The following is a 17,807-nucleotide window of genomic DNA, read 5'->3' on the forward strand; positions in this document are numbered from 1 at the left end:
TTCTGTCTTTGTTGAAGGCAGAATTTATCCTTTCTATAGGTCCAGCCACTAATTTTGAATGTGTTCAGTCAAATATGTTGAATGTTTTTGCGTTTTATAATTGCTTTACTTCAGTGAACATAGTGTCAATGATCTGATATGCCTTATTAAACGTATTGCAACTTTCTAAAATATTCACTAAGTTGATATAGAAGTCTGCTCTTTGCACATTCTGTTAATTTCTGATTTATTTCTTTTTCAGAATTATATATGAGTTGCCTAATATAAAAGATTTAATAATTTAATACAGCAATTAAAAATGGAGTAGAAATGAAACAATTTTGTAGACAGAATGCTATAAAATAAAAACTAAAGTAGGATAAAAGGCAATGTTTTGTACTACATTACACACACAAAATAATCTCCTCCAAGAGTGTATTTGCAATTTCTACTGTCTTGAAAGTGTCTTTCAAGTTCTCACACATGTACAGCTTTTCTTTTTTCTTTTTTTTTTTTTTTTTTTTTTTAATTTTAAAACCACCCAAACCATCAAAAATAAATATCTGAAAGAAAGATAAATATCCAATACAATAAAATGTCAATTTGTTCTTATCTAGTAGGGATAGGGTTGACTAAAATTTTTGTATCTTTGTCTTAAATAGAATGTTGGCTTTGAAAGCTCAGGGAAGAAGCAGCAGGGAGAGAAAAGTAACACAGTGGTAAGTACATTATTTTTCTTTCCTCTGGGCCAACTGCACGATGTATTAAAATAGAAATCCTGTTCTTCATTTTGTAATAATCCATTCTTCATGTTGTAATAATTACCTCCAAAGCACTTGAATTTTATTCTGCATCGTCTCTCATGTTATTAGGTTTTTTAACAAAAAATACATGCTGAAGAGCTAAGTGAACGATATTCGTGTGCATACAAGGGCCAACTACAAGTGAATGTAGTTGTGTGCATATGTAGAATGGGAAATATATCGGAAATTGTGTTGCAGAAAAACAGTTCTGTTTTAAAGCTCAATGTCCATATACGTATAAAGATAAGTGTATTTTTGAAAAACTTGAATAAAAATGTTTTGAATGCCTCTTTTGCCTCTTACTGTCCTTACTTCTTTGTTGATCTAAAGTATAGGTGAACATCGTGTCATAGTTTCTCTCTTACGGGTGTCTTACTTTTAGCTAGAGAGCATACATAACATGAAAAGTGTTAAAAAGCCAAATAAAGTTCAGTTTTCTGATTAAAGGTCTATGGAAAAGCAACACATGTTCAGAATCAGCTTTTTTCTTTATTAAATGATGCCAGTGCAGATGGCTTTTCCCTCATATTGTAAGGATTTCTAGAGGCGAATATTTCTCATGAATAAAAAGAATGCCCAATAGAATATTTTGTCTTCAGAACTTCTCTATGAATTTCTGTGGAGGAGCCATTATTACACCCCACCACTCTGAAAAAAATCCTAAACCCAACAATTTATGATAGTAGCTTCCATCTGCTTTGATTTTATTAATAGTGCTGCTCAGATTGGGGAAATGCTAATAAATATTGACATTTCAGTGACTGTAATTTTGAGACACAAAAAAAATACCAGTTTAAAAGATACAAAATCTTCTGCCTATTTTATCTGGCATTGCTACAAACAGCTCATACTGAAGATTATAGAAGCATTTGCACATGCTTGCTTTTTCCTGCCTTTGTGTGCTTTGGCATTCTCTGCTGAGATAAGAAACTGTGCTGTCATTTTACTGCCTCAGCTGTGCTTACTGCTTTGTAAGGTTCGTTGCTTCCTATGGCAAATGACTAGCAATGCCTCTTCCCTTCACATCCTCTATGCTGGTTCATCTCTTTTGACTATATTGTTATAACTGGAGGAATTAAGACAGTATCTCTTCCTTTCTGCTTGAATAGATGATGACAGTACATGATGCACAGCATTTACTCAAACAGTAGATCCAGACATAATCCCTCAAAGGACTAAAGTCGAAACATAAGCAGTTTAATATGGTTTTATACCTCTTTCAGAAGCTTACTATCTCTTAGTCTGGTTGCTCTGTGTATTTAATTGTCATTGTTTTCTTTGTATAGGAAGTCAGGAACTTGTCCTGTTTGTTTCCATGGATCTTTTTCACAGCAACAATGAAAGAAAATCGAGTAATTTAAAGTAGAAATTGGTGGATTCTGAAAGCAAAGCAGTTATGAAATAGCTTGGTACAGCTGGCTGCAGGATGGTTTTCATTTTAGTATTCTGTTGGGGTAAATATTTCATGTTTCTGGCTATGGAATAGCGTAAAAAACTCAAACATCAAAACCCAAACATGTTCCATAATGTAGAAGTATCCTTTAGCCATTTAAAAATATCATTGTTAAAATACTGAAATATCAATGTCATGGCTTTTTTAAAAAAGCTCAGTTTTTTGAATATTCTGTGAAGGTTTGAGGGACTCCTGCAGTTTCCTGCAAACAAAAAAGCAGTTTGTCGTAATAATTATCTGTGATTTTTATTAAGTGTTTTTTGGTTTTTTTTAGGGTGGGAGGGGAGGGGAAATGAGTGACTTTCAAGCACAGTGGCTTTAAAAATTTATTCCTCATAATGTTTTCTTAGTAACACTACAAATATGTACCCAAAGAATATGCAATCAAGTCGAAAATCAGAAATGAAGCTCAGATCTAATGCTAATCTCAGCAGCATTGTTAATGATATACAATTAGAGACTATTCTTCAGATGAAATATTATAGTAGCACTTATTTGGATAGATTGGCTGTCCAGATGGAAGTTAGTTTCAAGGGCTGCCTCTGAAAAAGAGCAAATGGAAATGTGTGGGAACTGAGCTGTAACTAACTTGGCTACAGTTGTGTAGTCACAGAGAGTGTGTGTGTGTGTTACTGGGTAGCTATTATACAGTGTTAGTATGAAAAGTTAATATAGATATACATAAAAATACCAAAGTTACAATTGTTTGGGTATACAAACATTTTTTTAAACAGGAAAATTAATCTATAATTTATTTTTTTTTGAGGACATTTTTGTAGCATGTGAGTACACTGTTATTGAGCCAAGAAAATGTTACTGATTCCATTAGAACTAAGTGAAGAGGTTTTATAAAATGGTTTGATAAAGAACTTCAGATGTTAATTGTATAAAGGATGTCTGAATATTTTAAAGCAAAACGAAATGGAAATAGTAAATTGAAATCTGGTTAGGATTTAATTCATAAATATAAGAAACAGATAATTTAAGCAAATGTCTTTAGAATTTACACCTGGCACTTGTCTTTTTTTTGGCGTTACCCTAAGAGAAGCTTTGAGTTTTATTACCAGCTTTGAGTTGTGTATTTCAACAAGCTAGAAGTAGAATATTGCTGGTTTTGCTTATATCCTAGCAGCTGTTTCATCACTAAAAGCAAAACTGATTTCTGCCATCTGTGATCCCTTTATTTTCTCAGAAACTGTAGCAAGTGTCCTTCATATGTTTGCACTTAACAATTGGTTATTATTTACTGTATTTACTAACATGGTGTTCCTCCTGCTACCATTCACCATTGTTGTTTCATGAGTAGTGCTTTTTATTCCTTTTGCTCTGAATGCTGTATGTGAGCAAGTACAGTGTGTTTTTTGATGCTCTTGTGTGTGTAGAAGGCATGCAGCAATGGATGCAGTGGAGCATTGTTTTCGTATCAGAAGCTGGGAGTCTGAGACTATAGCTTGACATTAAAACGGTGAAATGGTTCCAAAATCCCTCATTTCTTACCACTTGTTCTCTCTCCCAGAGTGCAGCACTGTGGTTCATTAGTTTGTACTGACCTGAGTGTTTGCCAGTCTGATTCAGTGAAATGAATAGCGTAACCAATCCAGTTTTGCAAAATACTTTATTTGCTAGAAGAGACAGCAAGAAATAGCTTGGATGACAGAAGGTGAGGAGGTGAAAATACCTTAACTTACCACTGTGACCAAAGGAGTCTTCCACATCTCAACATCTGTATTTTCACAATATAGGATCTTTCATCAACAAGCCAAATAGCCTGTTTCATGATATCTTCTGTGATCTTTAATATCTCTATGCTTCATGTTTTTATGTCCAGTATAAGAAGATTCATTTCCTACTGAGTTTTCAATGTACAGGAAGTAATAAATTCCTTTGGTGACCTTTTTTTTAGTAGTTTGAATATGATTCTTAATAAATAAGGTTGTTTTGGGTTGTTTTTTTTTTTTTCAGCAGGAATATGTTAGGTCTTCTGCCAGATGGCCAAATTAGCCTTCTTGTATTTGTCAGGTTGCATGCTATGTCACATGCAGTGCAACACAGTCTTTCCCTTTCCTGCTTTTACAAATCCTCAGCTCCCTAGTTCTGAACTTAGTTGTAGATAGTGGAGTAAAGTCAACTTGACCAGGTATTTTTGTGCCTAGTTGTTCATGCCTTCCTCTATAGACATCTGATAGGTGGTTTCGTTTTCAGCTCTGCTGCTGATGTAACTGGTAAACATTCTTTTGAAAGGCTTTGGGGGTGGGGGAAGTGCTTTCACCAGCTTGGAGCATGAGCAATCACATCCTGTTAGCATCAGACAGAAAATCTAAAGGGCTAATGGTACCTTGAAACCCATGCTTTTAGACCAAGTTAGCAAATAATACAAACAAAATTAGTGTGAATCTAAATTGTACTGTAGCAAGCCTGAGTTCAGAATTTTCAAAGATGTGATATTTGGGGGCTGTGTGTTTTGTTTTCTGGTGGTGTAGAGTTTCTTGTAGGTTTGAGTTGGCTGGTTTGTATTGAGTGCTTAGCAAGACACATGGGAGGACAAAAATGTTCCGTATGTTTCTGGCATATTTTCGATGGCAGGGGTGTGCAGGGAATAATCGGAGTTCTATGAAAGAGTGATTTCACTGGATGATGATGTCTTTTTGGGATTAAATATTTAGTGCGTATCCAGCCTTGCTGTCGATCTTGCTTTCTTTCACTAGTATGGTCTTTCAAACTGATACTTTGCTTTTCTGCTTCCAGTAACTTGATTGTATTCAGTAAAAATGTTTCACTTTTTATAGATTGTACTGGGTGCAGGTGGCAAGGTGTTGGTAGTGAGGGGGCTTCAGGAGTGGCTTCTGTGAGAAGATGCTGCAGGCTGCCCCTGCAGCCAGTTCCAGCTGACTCCAAGATAGGCGTGCTCTGGCCAAATCTGAGTCAATCAGTGATATTGGTAGTGCCTCTGTGATAAAATATTTAAGAAAGTGTAAAAACCTACTGCAGAGCAGCACGCAGGAGACAAGAGTGAGAATATGTGAGAGCATCAACTCTACAGACATCAAGGCCAGTGAAGAAGGAGTGGAGGACATGCTCCAGGCACCAGAGCAGAGATTCCCTTGCAGCCCATAGTGCAGGACAGGGGGTAATGTTTTTAAACTGAAAGAGGAGAGATTTAGATTAGATATTAGGAAGAAATTCTTTACTGTGAGGGTGGTGAGGCACTGGAGTAAGTTGCCCAGGGAAGCTGTGGCTGCCCCATCCTTCCAGTGTTCAAGGCCAGGCTGGACGGGGCATTGAGCCAGGGGAGTGGCAGGAGGATTGGAACTAGATGATCTCAAGGTCTTTTCCAAACCAGACTATTCTATGATTTCATGTTACTATGAAACATGAAGTCTGCTTGCCAGACTCCCCTGATTTTTGGGAAGGAAAACGATACTATACTTTGTGTCTCTTTCTGCCTTCTGTGTATTTACCCAAACTATCCATGGAGAAGTTATTATTTTGAACAGTAGAAGAAAAGTACATGTTCTGTGTGACATCACAAGTCCCTGTCTTTGGCAGATGTAACAGTGGACTCTCTCTGTAGTACATCCTTTCCTCCATTATAGTTTTTCTGCTTGGGCAACTGATGACAAGATCAGTGGACAGAGAGACAGGGAGTGAGGGTTGTGTGTTTCTGACTGTCTCTCTAAATTTACATTGCAGAAGAGTGGTGTGGAATATTTCCTCCAACTATCCTGCCACACCCATTTGCTAGTATTAGCAGCCATCTCTGTTGCAGAACACCAGCACTGAACAGCTATTCATATATGTGTAGAAGTAAAATTTGAACATATATAAGACAAATTGAACTACATCACATTGCATAGTTTCGTACATTTAATTAAATGCAAATCTCTTGATTAATTCTGATCTTTGAAATGTTAGAATTAAATATACACTCAACTTGGTAAAAACAATGGAGAGAAAGTTATTTATTTGATACTTAAATATGAATTTGACTGTTTTGGCTTGTGAGTTTAGGTACTTTAACTGACACGATAACTGACTGAAGATATGACCCAACACTGTTGCACAGGCATTTGTTAACTGATCTGTATTTTATAGAGCTGTGGATGCATCCACGCTCCTCCCCCTTACGCCAAGCTCAAGATCTTTTTTACAAAATAAAGGGATAAGTTAGGAAAATTAGATAAGTGTGTTTTGCATTGTTAGGATTTACAAGTTTTTTGTTGCTTTAGAAACTTTTGAGACTTGAGTAAGACTTGAGACCTGGTGCGAAGAGAACAGCTATGGAAAAGGTGGAGACAAACACTGTAATGTGTGCTGCTTTTGAGTGATTTGAATGAAAGAGTATCTTATTTCATCATTTATATGAACCATGTAGTGAACTTTTTTATATTCTGGAAACCAAAACGTAATTCTCACAAGCTGAAATGACTGCGTGAAGTGAATTTATTGATGGCTGCAGCTAGTAAGATATAGGTGTGTCTTCCACTGCCAGTCTTCTGGTAATCAACTCACATGTAGTCTCTGCTTTTCCAATCCTGGTTGTTTCCAAGCTGTATGTTCTTCTGTTTACACTCCTATTGGAAGAGAAAGAGATTGCTGTGTGCTTCTTTCTGGAGCGGTTGGAAAGACCTCCTCTGGTCTCTGAAGTATTTCAAAATGAGACAATGCTTCTTTTTGTTAAAGGCTTTTTTATTTGTAAATGTTTGCTGTGGAATTCCTCTTGTGTCTTCACATGTGGCCTCTGAGGCATGGAGATGGCGTGGGTAGCTCTAACAGAGAAAGCACATCAGCTTCTGTAGCATCTTTGGCATCTGGCTGTGGGCGGCTGGAGGATATCATGCTTGGAACCTGTTCCTGTGGAAGAAGCAGAAGGAGGTTACACTGTGTCTTTTGCTCACTTTCCCATTCCTTGGGAAACCCCAGCATAGAATTCGTATTCTCTAAAGTCTGCGTTGCAGCACAGTTAAATATCTTTATTTTTAGATCACTTTTTATTTAACTAGGATGGCTGGAATTTTACAGTAAGTGTTAAGTGTTCTAATGGATAATCAACATTGTAACAAAATCTTAGCAACATCTGAGCATTGTTAAAAAGAAAGTCTTGACATCCCACTATCTTAATGAAGAGTTTCTTCTGTCTTTTTATTGGATGGATATAGAATCTGACTGCACCCAGCCTGAGTGATAAGTGGCACTTCTCTATAGTGAAAACACTGAAGTACAGCAGTAGGTTGACCTGTTGTCGTATAAATTAAACATACTGTGAATTACTTTGCAAACTAGCTGCTCATAGAGGATAATCCAAGTGCATGACTTTTTTTCTTGTCTCAGTAAGAGGAGGGGTCTTGCATTCTGTGACTTCATATAGTGTAGCAGCCATGGTATTTTGTTTTCTCCTTGTGTTACTAGCGTACTGTCTGAAAGCTTAAGTGCAGTCTGCTAAATGTGTCTGATTTTTTTGGCAATTGGAGAAGAAAGTTTTCTGTCATCAATCCAGAAATTGAAATATAATTTCTGCAATTCCAAAAAGAAGTGGTTTTTGTTTGTTTTTTTTTTTAAAGTGCATTTTAATTTGCAGTGCTGGCAGTTTGATTGAGAAAATAAATATTCGGTGCTGTTTTGGAAAAGTATGTATTTTTAGACAAGTTTCCTGAGGAAGTAAAGCTACATGATCATGTTGTCTGTCTGCACATGTTAGTCCTTCCTGAAAAATTGTTGAGTCTGTCATCTGATTTCAGCAAAACTTGAGGTGACATTTTGAAGAACATTTTTTTTTCTGAATTTTGTGAAAATTAGTCGCTAATTAGACAGAAGACCTAAACTTGTGTTCTTGCTGAGGAGGAAAGAGGCAGAACATGCCTGGTGTATGCTGTCAGTAATCAGGCAGTTAGCACCATTTAGGTTTGCCATTTCCTGCTGAGTAGGAATATTGTAAAAGCCATGGAGAGTAGAGGGGACTGTTGTAGCAATGAATGAAAATGAAGAAGGATATACCTCCATAGCAAGGTGAAATTTCTTTAGTTCTAGTGTGCATGTAAAATGTGTTGAAGTTTTCCAAGCTGAATGGAATTGCAAAAAGAAATGACTTCTTTATCTGTGCACTTTATCTTTCATTTTAAACTGTAGATTGAACAGTTGGTAGAAACTGCACTGGTTCTTTCTGTTATATGCTGTCTTTAAATGAGGGATTTGAAATTAAGGTACATGGATTTAATCACACACACAAAAAAAAGAATAGCTTTCCTACAGCTACATTTAAATACTCCGTAAAGGGTGGATTTTATCAAATTAAGCAAAAGCATCATCCCAGTAAGCTTTGTGAAAGTAGGGCTAAACTGTGTTGTAAAAATTGACACTTCAGAGCTGCTGCTTCAGAATTCTCTGTGATATAGGGCTGTGTTAGCAAGTGGCAAAGTTACAGGCTAAATTTTGAGTTTGTCTTTTGGTGTCTGTATGTGCTTTAACCCTATTTAGTGCTACTACAGATCTGTTACATCTAAAAGAAAATAAATACTCTTTCTCCACACCCTCATGTATGCACATGTGCACGCACATATGCACACACATACGCATATATGCATACACTTCTTTCCTTTTTAAGTATTTAGCAGCCAGTAGAAGTTTGAGCAGCTGCCCAAGTGAGTATTTCTGAAGTTGTCTTGGTTTTTAACCAGACCAATTTCTGTTTTGCAGTGCCTGAAGATGACAACAAAGCGGAATTTGTTTGTGCGGCTTGTGCCATGCCGCTGCCTTCGTGGAGAGGAGGAAACAGTTACTACGCTTGATTATTCTCACTGCAGCCTGGAACAGGTGCCTAAGGAGATTTTTACTTTTGAAAAGACCTTGGAAGAGCTCTATTTAGATGCTAATCAGATTGAAGAGCTTCCAAAGGTAGGTTGGGTGGTTTTCCTTTAGTTCCATTTGTTGACTCTGTTACTTCATTAGCGTTGTAGAAGCTGATAGTGTCTAGCTTCCATCTTTAGCTTTTAGGCTGCAGTTCGCCAAATATTTTTAAGTAAACATTGATCCCAGAGAAAGCAGCCCTAGTAGAAGGAATGTTTATGTGTTCCAGCTTGACTAGTTTGCTGCATGAATTGGGGTGACGCTGCTTAAGCAATTGACCTAGTTGAAGAGATGTATGTACCGGAAGCAGCTGGCTATTTTATTTCTGTGGCAGTGTCTGCTTGAACTGACTAACTGTATTCAACAAATTGCAGCATTATTTTGAATCTCTGATAACACATGGAAACGTGAAGTAGTAAGATTAATATCTTGTTCAGATCTGTGCCCACAAAACACAGCTGAAATCTGAAGTATGTGTTCACTTAAGTCCTGCTTTCTTCAGTATGTGACTGAAGAGAATTTCTGAAGTATCTCAAATTACTTAAGTTAAAAATCTAGGGGAGCTGGAATGCCACTTTGGTTATAGCCTTATTAGAAAAATCAATATTTATTGTTTGTTCTAAAATCTGAAGACAAATTGCATAGTCTAGTATACTAGAGAAAAGAATTAAAGTCTTTGCCAGTGAGACTTTTGAGAAGCGCAAAGTGATCATTGCAATAGACTTAATTGCTGTTAGGAGGTCCTGTCTTGGTGGAATTAAAAACTTAATCATAAGATGGCAGACTTTTTGTCAGAATTGTGTGCAAATCTTCATTGTCAGATGGGACAACCGTACAATGCCATGTTAGATTTTTGGAAAATTTGCTATAACTACTTCAGGTTATGGTGGTTTACATTTTTTTTCAAAGATAAATGAAACTAGTAAGGAAATACAGTAATTTCAGGGTAGTAACTTGACAGTTATCAGAAGCCTTGGATACCAGTAAAGCTGACTTATACCACCCAAGTGCTTTTGAAAATCCAATCTAAAATGCTCCTGAGAAGAAGAAATATTCCTGAGAAGAATACAGAAAACCTGTATTTGTACGCTGAGTAGAGCTAGTAACATAAAGCTAAAACTAGGCATTTTGCCAGTCTATTATAGTTTAGAACTTCCACTGTTTTACTCTAGTCTTTTCCCAAGTAGATATTTCTTTAGAGTTGGTAATTTTAGGTTTTAGTAGCATACATTGTAAGACTTTGTATCAGCCTTTGAGGATTTTTCAGAAGATTTCAGAACTTAATTCCTGTTTCTTATTCTTTATTTGAGAAGAACAAAATTGAGTGCTTAGAAAACCAGAATAAAATACCTTTCTTAGGGAAAAAAAAAAAAAAAATCTGACTTACTCTTGCATTAAATCATTAAGAACTAAGCAAATATCTTCCAAGCTCATAATTCGCTAAAAAAATCCATTACATAATCTTAAGAGGAAGAAAGATACATTGTAATGATTAAATGGATGCATTATTTTAAACTAAAGCCGTTTGCCTGCTTTACCTTCCTTTTTTGTTAATTGGCATTTGATTTCATTAGTCAGTTTCTGTATGAAATTGAATTTTGGTAAATGAGTAAACTGAGAGGTGGGCAGTCTACTGCTAGCCTTGATCTAATCTGTTTAAATTATCCACGTGATTAGAAAGTCAGATTGAACATGTTTTGTTCCTTTTTTGCTTTGCGGAGACTTGTAGTAGTTTAGCTTGCTTCATGTTAATGTGTTTGTGCATTATATAAGTCATCCTTATAGGCTTATTTTTGAGAAGCTAGCATTTTGTTTCCAGCTTTTAAGTAATTTTTTTACTTAAAAGTAAAAATGCTTTGTGAGTTTTTACTACCTTTTCAATTTTCAAAAGAAAAAACCCACATATAAACTCAAATTCGCTAAAGGAAACAAGCAGAGATTAAGGAGTAGTGAATACATAATAAAGTGGTTTATTTAATCATTTGACATAAATTGTGATCTCAAAACTATGCATTGAAGATCTGTAAGGGAAGGCCTGCAATGTTTGAAGTTATCCTAGTTGATTTGGAGCCAGAGTTTCAAGCTGGGTATGCCTTTTTTCTAACCCAAGCTTTTATTCAGTCTTTTAACTCTGAAAAGACTTCTAATTAAGTCATCTCAGACAAGGGTGTGGTACTTATTAGGCTGTCTCCAGCTTTCTGAAGCCTGGTTAAGACATTCCCACTCTTCCCCTTTCCTCTTTGCCCCTGGTGATGTGTTCTTATCCCTGTTGTGCAATCTGCTGCCCTTTGTATGCCACAGCACAACTAGTTTGGGGCTGTCTTGTCAACCTGATTACTGAAATGGTCTGTCAGTGTGTGGGTTTGTTTTGTTTTTTTTTTTTGTGTTTTTTTTTTTTTGTTTGTTTGTTTGTTTGTGTGTTGTTTTGGTTTGGTTTTGTGTTTTTATCTTTGTTTGTTTTGTTTTGTTTTTAATTGCCTCCACTCCAGGATACTTAAAGAAATCTGTTTTTACAGTATAGTCCTTAATTCAGTTGACTGACCAAGAGGCACAGCATGAACAAACTGGTGGAGAGAAAGATAGTGGTAGAGAAGGAATCTGCTTTACATAAAACACTGGTGTGTAGTCTCACTCTCAAAAGCGACAAGACATTTGAAATGCATTCATCTTGTGTGCTAAAGCACTTCTGAAAAAGTACCCTGTTTATCCCAAGTGCCACAGTGTGCATTTGAGCTGAAAAGCTCAAACTGTTTTAGTTTTCCCTTTCACTTTGCTGTTTGGAAGAAACTGTAATTCTGCAATAAGACAGTCTTTAATTATATGACTTCTGGTACTTATTAACAGTAAGGATAATCTCCTTAATCACTGAATATATCAACATTTAAAAAGAACATCAAAAGCAAAAGGAACAACTACAAAATCAACACCATACAAAACTCCCCTCCCCCCATTTTCCTTTAGGGATCTTGCAATTCTCTGTGCTGTATTTGCTCCACCTGCCTGATCGGGGAAATTTCTAATGATTCCAAGAGTCCAGCTTGTTGTTTTCAGGGATAAGTTTTAAGCATATATTCTTGCTTGAAGTACTGAAATACAGGAGTGGCTCCAGAACACATGACCTCATCAAAGTTCTCCTAATATAATACCCTAACCAACTTGTAACTCTTCAAAGCCTTAATGATATCAACTAGTTCTAACAGAAGCACATTTCTGAGGAATTGGAAACCTTAGTAGGCAAGTTAAAGCTCATTCCTTGAATTGTCCAATTGCTAATTTATGTCTGCTTTTGTTCTGGTGTGGGATATGCAAATGTTACGTGAATGGGTCTTGTTAGACAGTCTGTGGTTGACATAATGGCCTTGTAATTGAGAGATATCCAAGAAATTTTGCTTGAAGTAAGCCCATTGTTATGATGTTGATTGGGATAAATATTTTCAGTCATAGAACACTTAATCTTTTCTCAGAATTCCAAAAGAAAAGAACACTAAGTCCAGGTACTCATGCATTGCCCAAAATTGTCAGGAAAGGAATATTCAACATAAATTGTTCAGATGAATCTTTTCAACCATTTTCTTGGAGATACTTATTTTATACTATCTATAAGTTTCCTACATATTTTGGATATGGAAAAAAAGATTTTTCTTCCATTACACTAATATTACTTGCCCTATTTTGTCAATTTGTAAAGCTTCTGAATAAAAATCTCAAGGTACTTTGCGTATAGTAAGAGATATATTTTGGTACAAATTATAATCTCTGTATCTGCATTATACAATTTTCTATATTCTTAGATCAAACTTTCACTAGTTTTCATCCTAATTGGTTGGATTTTTGTGTGCTTGAGGTGGGAAGCATGGAGGGGGATCTTTTTAGATCTTGTAAGATAGAATGAAATTTAATTTCTAGAGAAGAGTAGGAACAGGATTTGAATCAAATCCTCTGTTCCAGAACTATTTGATGTTTTAAAAAAATGTCCTATTATGGAAAACATTTTGCAATGTTTGCAGGACTCCACGTAACTACAGGTCACAGTTTCTGTGATACTCGAAGGAATTTGTAGGAAGAGTGAAGCATAGCTGCTGGTTTGTTGTGACTGCCATTTTTTTCTTTCCAAGGCATTGTAAACTTAATCAATTTTTAATAAAACCAGTTAAATGAAGTTTTTGTAGTCAAAACCTGTAAATAATCTGGCCTTCAAGCTGTGAGGTCAGAAGTTTAAAGGGATTAAGAGCAAAAGTTATATAGAAGAAACTAAGAGAAAGTCACATTCACTTTTTTTTCTTTGTTTCAATAGCAACTTTTTAACTGTCAGTCTCTGTACAAGCTGAGTTTGCCAGACAATGACCTAACTACATTGCCAGCATCCATTGCAAATCTCATTAATCTCAGGGAACTGGATGTCAGCAAGAATGGTAAGTCACTTCACTTTTTATGTTGGGGTAACTAAAAGGCAAATTGCCACTGACTGTACAATGGCACTACTGAAAATGTAATTTTTAGAAGCAGTACAACTAGTAAATTTTAAACTGCTACTGTAAATAACTTCTTAATAGAAAAGATTCTCTTTTGTGGTCTGGTTGTGATTTTTTAATTGTATCTCTCAAATTGATTGGTTTGTACTTTGAGATTCATTACTGAAAACTTGATAAAGTATTTTATATTCTCTCAATATGCATATGCTCATATTTGTATTTTTAATGGCTTTTCTCATTGTTCACTATGCTGAAGATAGTTTGCACAAGAATTTGTAAAACTTTTCTGCATTCTGTTTTTATACTTTGTTTCACATGAAAAGGTTTTCAGTTTATTTTAATGAGCTGTCTGGAATGAGCAGCCAATAAGTATTTGGCTGCTTTGGTGTCCTGCTCTGGGGATAGTAACCTCTGCTGCATGGGGAGAAGTGGCTATGGACAGTGACTGCTTCACTTGTCTGACTTGTTAAAATCTGTCACTCTGTGTGAGTCACCGTTTTGTAATTTATGAAACATTGTCAGACAAGTATTTTATACATGGGGTTTTGTTAATGATTCTTTGGCAAGCTGGCAGATTGAAACTGAGGAAACTGAAATAACTTATGTTGTCATCAGACTTAGTTGTGTGGCTTATTTGAGAGAAAAGAAAAAGTTCAATCATGCTAATTGATGAGGATATAATAGTCTTGTCTTCCTAATTCCTAATTCAAAGTGAAGTAAGAGGACCTCCCCTTGAGATTATATTTGAAAATAAGAATTACATAAATATGCCAAAGATTTTATTATATTAAATTCATTGCTTTATTTGGACAGCTAGGTAATTATGACTCCAGAAAGTTAAGTGAGCTCTGCTTTGTTAAGAAAGTATTCCAGTTGTTGCAGTGTTGGCATTCTTGATTGTAGCCCTGTCTCTACTTAAACTGTTACTTTATTATTTCTACCTAATGAACACAGTGTTTAGTGTGATAAATTGACCCGATTGTTAACTGCTGTGTTCCTGGTACAAGTGGATTAATAGTCTTTCTAAAAGAACACTAGCCTTAAAACTTTCATAGTGACACACAACAGAAAAATAATCATCTTTTGTCCTAGACTGAACTGTTGAAAGAATTAACTGTTTCTAACACAAGTTGTCAGTGCAGAAAATTTAAAAGCACAAAAGGGCGTTGGAGTTCTAGTGCTGGCAAATTCCATAGTTCATGTACCAAAATAGGCAGCTGGTCCCTGACTAGCCTGAGAGTTCCCTGTCCATCCAAAAAGATGTAATAACCTTTAGGTAAGCCTTCAGAGAGCTGTTGAAAGAGAAGTTACTCATCTGAGGCATATAAAGAATTTAAGGAGGCAATAGCTGAATTATATGCTATACTAATTGCAGTAAATTGTGCAGCTCTGTTTTCTAGGATTTGTTTTGTTCCTAACACCTTTTTTGAGAAATGCCAGGACACAAGCTTACTTATGTGAACTATTCTTATCTGCCTGTTCTAAGTCTTATCACAGCTTCTCTGCCTAGTATTGCACATCAAAAATAGTCCTGAGTTCACATGCTTGTTTACTTGGGGTATCTTGTCTCCGACTATTGCTGAAAGCTCTGTAAAACTGAAAAAAAACCACATCAGGGTCCCTGTTTGTCCCTGTTGGGCAAACTAAGAAAACTGCTATTTATTCTGTAATAAATTTGGTATTATTTGAGACTTCAGTTTGTTAGATGAAGTGCCTTTCTCTTTCTGTTTCCCTATCTACTGTTGCAATCACAGAGCATTTTTCTCTTGACAACTGCAAGCCTGTTCTCTTTTCTGGAGTCTGCTTTCCTCTTGATAAGAATTTATTGCTCAGTTTCCCACTGTCCATGACTGTTCTGATGTATGCCTATAATAGAGCCAAATAGGAGAGGGTTTACTAGTTTTCCAAGCCTAGCAAAACTGATAAAAATATCTGATTCTTCCATTGTCTTTGTTAGAAATTGAAAGAATACAGTGTGGAAGCAGCGGGCTTTGTTGGAAACACAGGGATTGCTTTCTCTTCTATTAAATAAATAAATAAAATACTGGAGATTAATCATCAGTCTTGGTGCATGATGATCAGATATGCCAATTCTGAAATAACTGAGTATGTTATAGATTCCTGTAGCTGTGATAGTTCCTGTGGTTTTCTTGTAGTATTGATATACCGTGTTTTCTTCTCATGGGAATGGAGCTAAATTGTGGTGTGCAGATGCCTTTAGATCAAATATGCATTTAGTTTTGAATGTTGTATTTTAAAAGGGTAGTTGCTTAGACTTCAGTTTTCAAATACAAGTATACATGAAATGTGATAAGATTTTCACGTAAGATAGTTAGGCTGCTTGTGGCGTAGGCATAATCAAATGTACTGGCCTAAGAGAAGTATTTAATTTTCAAAAGAGCTGATACAAAAATGAAGAATGAAGCTTCAGGTTTAAAGCATGCGCAAGTTACCTGGTAAATTGTGGAGTCTGGCTCAAAGGGGGAGACCTCTTGCACAGGGAAGCATACGGCTTTCCAATGGAGCTGCATACATTTATATGTGTGTGTGTATAATATTTGACATTTAAATGAAAGATCAAAATTGCAGAAATTCTTAAAGATAGCAGATTTGTTATATAAAAGTTATTAGTCCAGGGAAGCAATCTTTATGATAACAGGTCTTGCCTTTTTTATTTCAGATTTAAATGTCTTAATTTCATATATGCAATATATAAAATTGCATAAGAGAGACATGGCAGATGTGCAAATATGGATACTTAAGAATATTTAATAATACTGAAACAGAACAAGGATTCTTCTAGTTTAGTGTCCTATCTCCAAGAGCGACCAAAAGCAGAAGCCTAGGGAAGATTTAATAAAGTACAGAAAGCCAGGAGACGTGTTTTTCCCTGTATGCACCCAGTGTCCAGCACCTTATTCAAGAAGACCTGTTATTCTGGCCTTCTTGAGCCAGGCAGAGTGGGAGTTTTAATCTGTAGTCTCCATTTGACTCCTCTGTCAATGTATCTAATCCTTGCATGAAGTGATGTACATTTCAAGGCATGTCGTGGGTTATGAAGTAAAAGTCTCTAGTGGCTGTGCCTTCTGGAGCACACAGAAGTCTTTGTACGGGCATGTGGTTTGTAATATATTATTCATGGCTGCTGAAATGGTCATGGCATAGATGTAACCTAAAATACTGAACTGCTGCTGTATGTGCAGGAAGCATGAAATGGAGTTAGTTTAACTGCCTTTAGTCTTGACAGTAGGCAATAAATTCTGTTTTTTGGATTGGCTTTTTTTTGTTTGGTTGTTTTTTTTTTTTTGTAGTGAGAATATTGGTTTCCTTTCATGGCACTTTAACCTGATTCCCAAGGCTATTATAAACCCTCAATATCAGAGGTATTCCATAGCTTCTTTTCAGGTGTGTTTCAGCATTAAAGCTTTTAGCTGAAGCTTGATTCTATCCTAGTCACAAAGATGAAGTAATACTTGAACATATGGTACAATAAATAAATAAATTGCATTCCCATGCCAGAAATTACATCCTGTATTTTAGAAAATGCTGAGAGATTGAATTTTTAAGTTCTCTGTTATTTAGGCCTTTGAAGGATTAAGCAGCAAGATTAGAAAATAACTAGCAGGATCAAAAGAAACATGGTGTTTTGGAAATCAGGGTATCTTCAGTAGTCTCTTAGATATTAAGGAGTGGTTCTCTTGCACTGTGATGTTGCAGAGAATTTAAACATGTCAGTTTGTTGGTTTGTATTGCAGGGAATGTTCATGGTAACATACACAAACTAAACCTAAGAAAAGAAAATCCTCCCTTCACCCCCTACTCCACACCTCCCACCTCCAGGCATATCTGCCTATAAAATTACTTTAAGTAATTTAAATAATTTTGTTAACAGATGCAAATTTAGAAAAAACATGTTTTCTTCAGTGTTTTAAAATCATCTGCTGATTTGGTAAACTAGCTGTAGTATGCTGTGTGCCAGAAGTTAGGAAACTGGTGAATAAGAATTTAGGAGAGTATCTAGTCTTATGTTGCCCATCTGATGCACTTTAGGAATATGTTTTTCCAAGAAATTGAGAATTATTCATAGTTAATAGAGGGAGACAGATCCAAGTTCTATTTTCTGCAGGAAGAAGTAAGAGAGAAAGACGCTGAATACAAAAATAACTTGATGTAAATGTTCTATTTCTCTGCTTATACTGGAGGGGGATGGAGGGGCAGGAGAACAGATGGGAGCAGGGGTTTATATCATCTGTGATAGTG

General features: G+C 35.9%; 1 protein-coding gene across 9 annotated transcripts in view; it reads left to right on the forward strand.

Annotated features, from left to right (window-relative positions):
• The window catches only part of ERBIN (erbb2 interacting protein), a 114,449-nt gene that overhangs the window by 39,972 nt on the left and 56,670 nt on the right, over positions 1-17,807 (forward strand). For all 9 annotated transcript variants that reach the window (XM_062612328.1, XM_062612334.1, XM_062612332.1 and 6 more), the window contains 3 exons: positions 642-698; positions 8,926-9,123; positions 13,370-13,487. In XM_062612328.1, coding sequence (XP_062468312.1) covers positions 8,935-9,123; positions 13,370-13,487 — 307 coding nt within the window. In that variant the 5' untranslated portion in view covers positions 642-698; positions 8,926-8,934. The remainder of the gene's footprint in view (positions 1-641; positions 699-8,925; positions 9,124-13,369; positions 13,488-17,807) is intronic.

This window comes from Pezoporus occidentalis, unplaced genomic scaffold (genome assembly GCF_034315485.1).
Source record: "Pezoporus occidentalis ecotype Australia unplaced genomic scaffold, CSIRO_AGI_Poc_V1 ctg16, whole genome shotgun sequence".
NCBI classification, from domain to species: domain Eukaryota; kingdom Metazoa; phylum Chordata; class Aves; order Psittaciformes; family Psittacidae; genus Pezoporus; species Pezoporus occidentalis.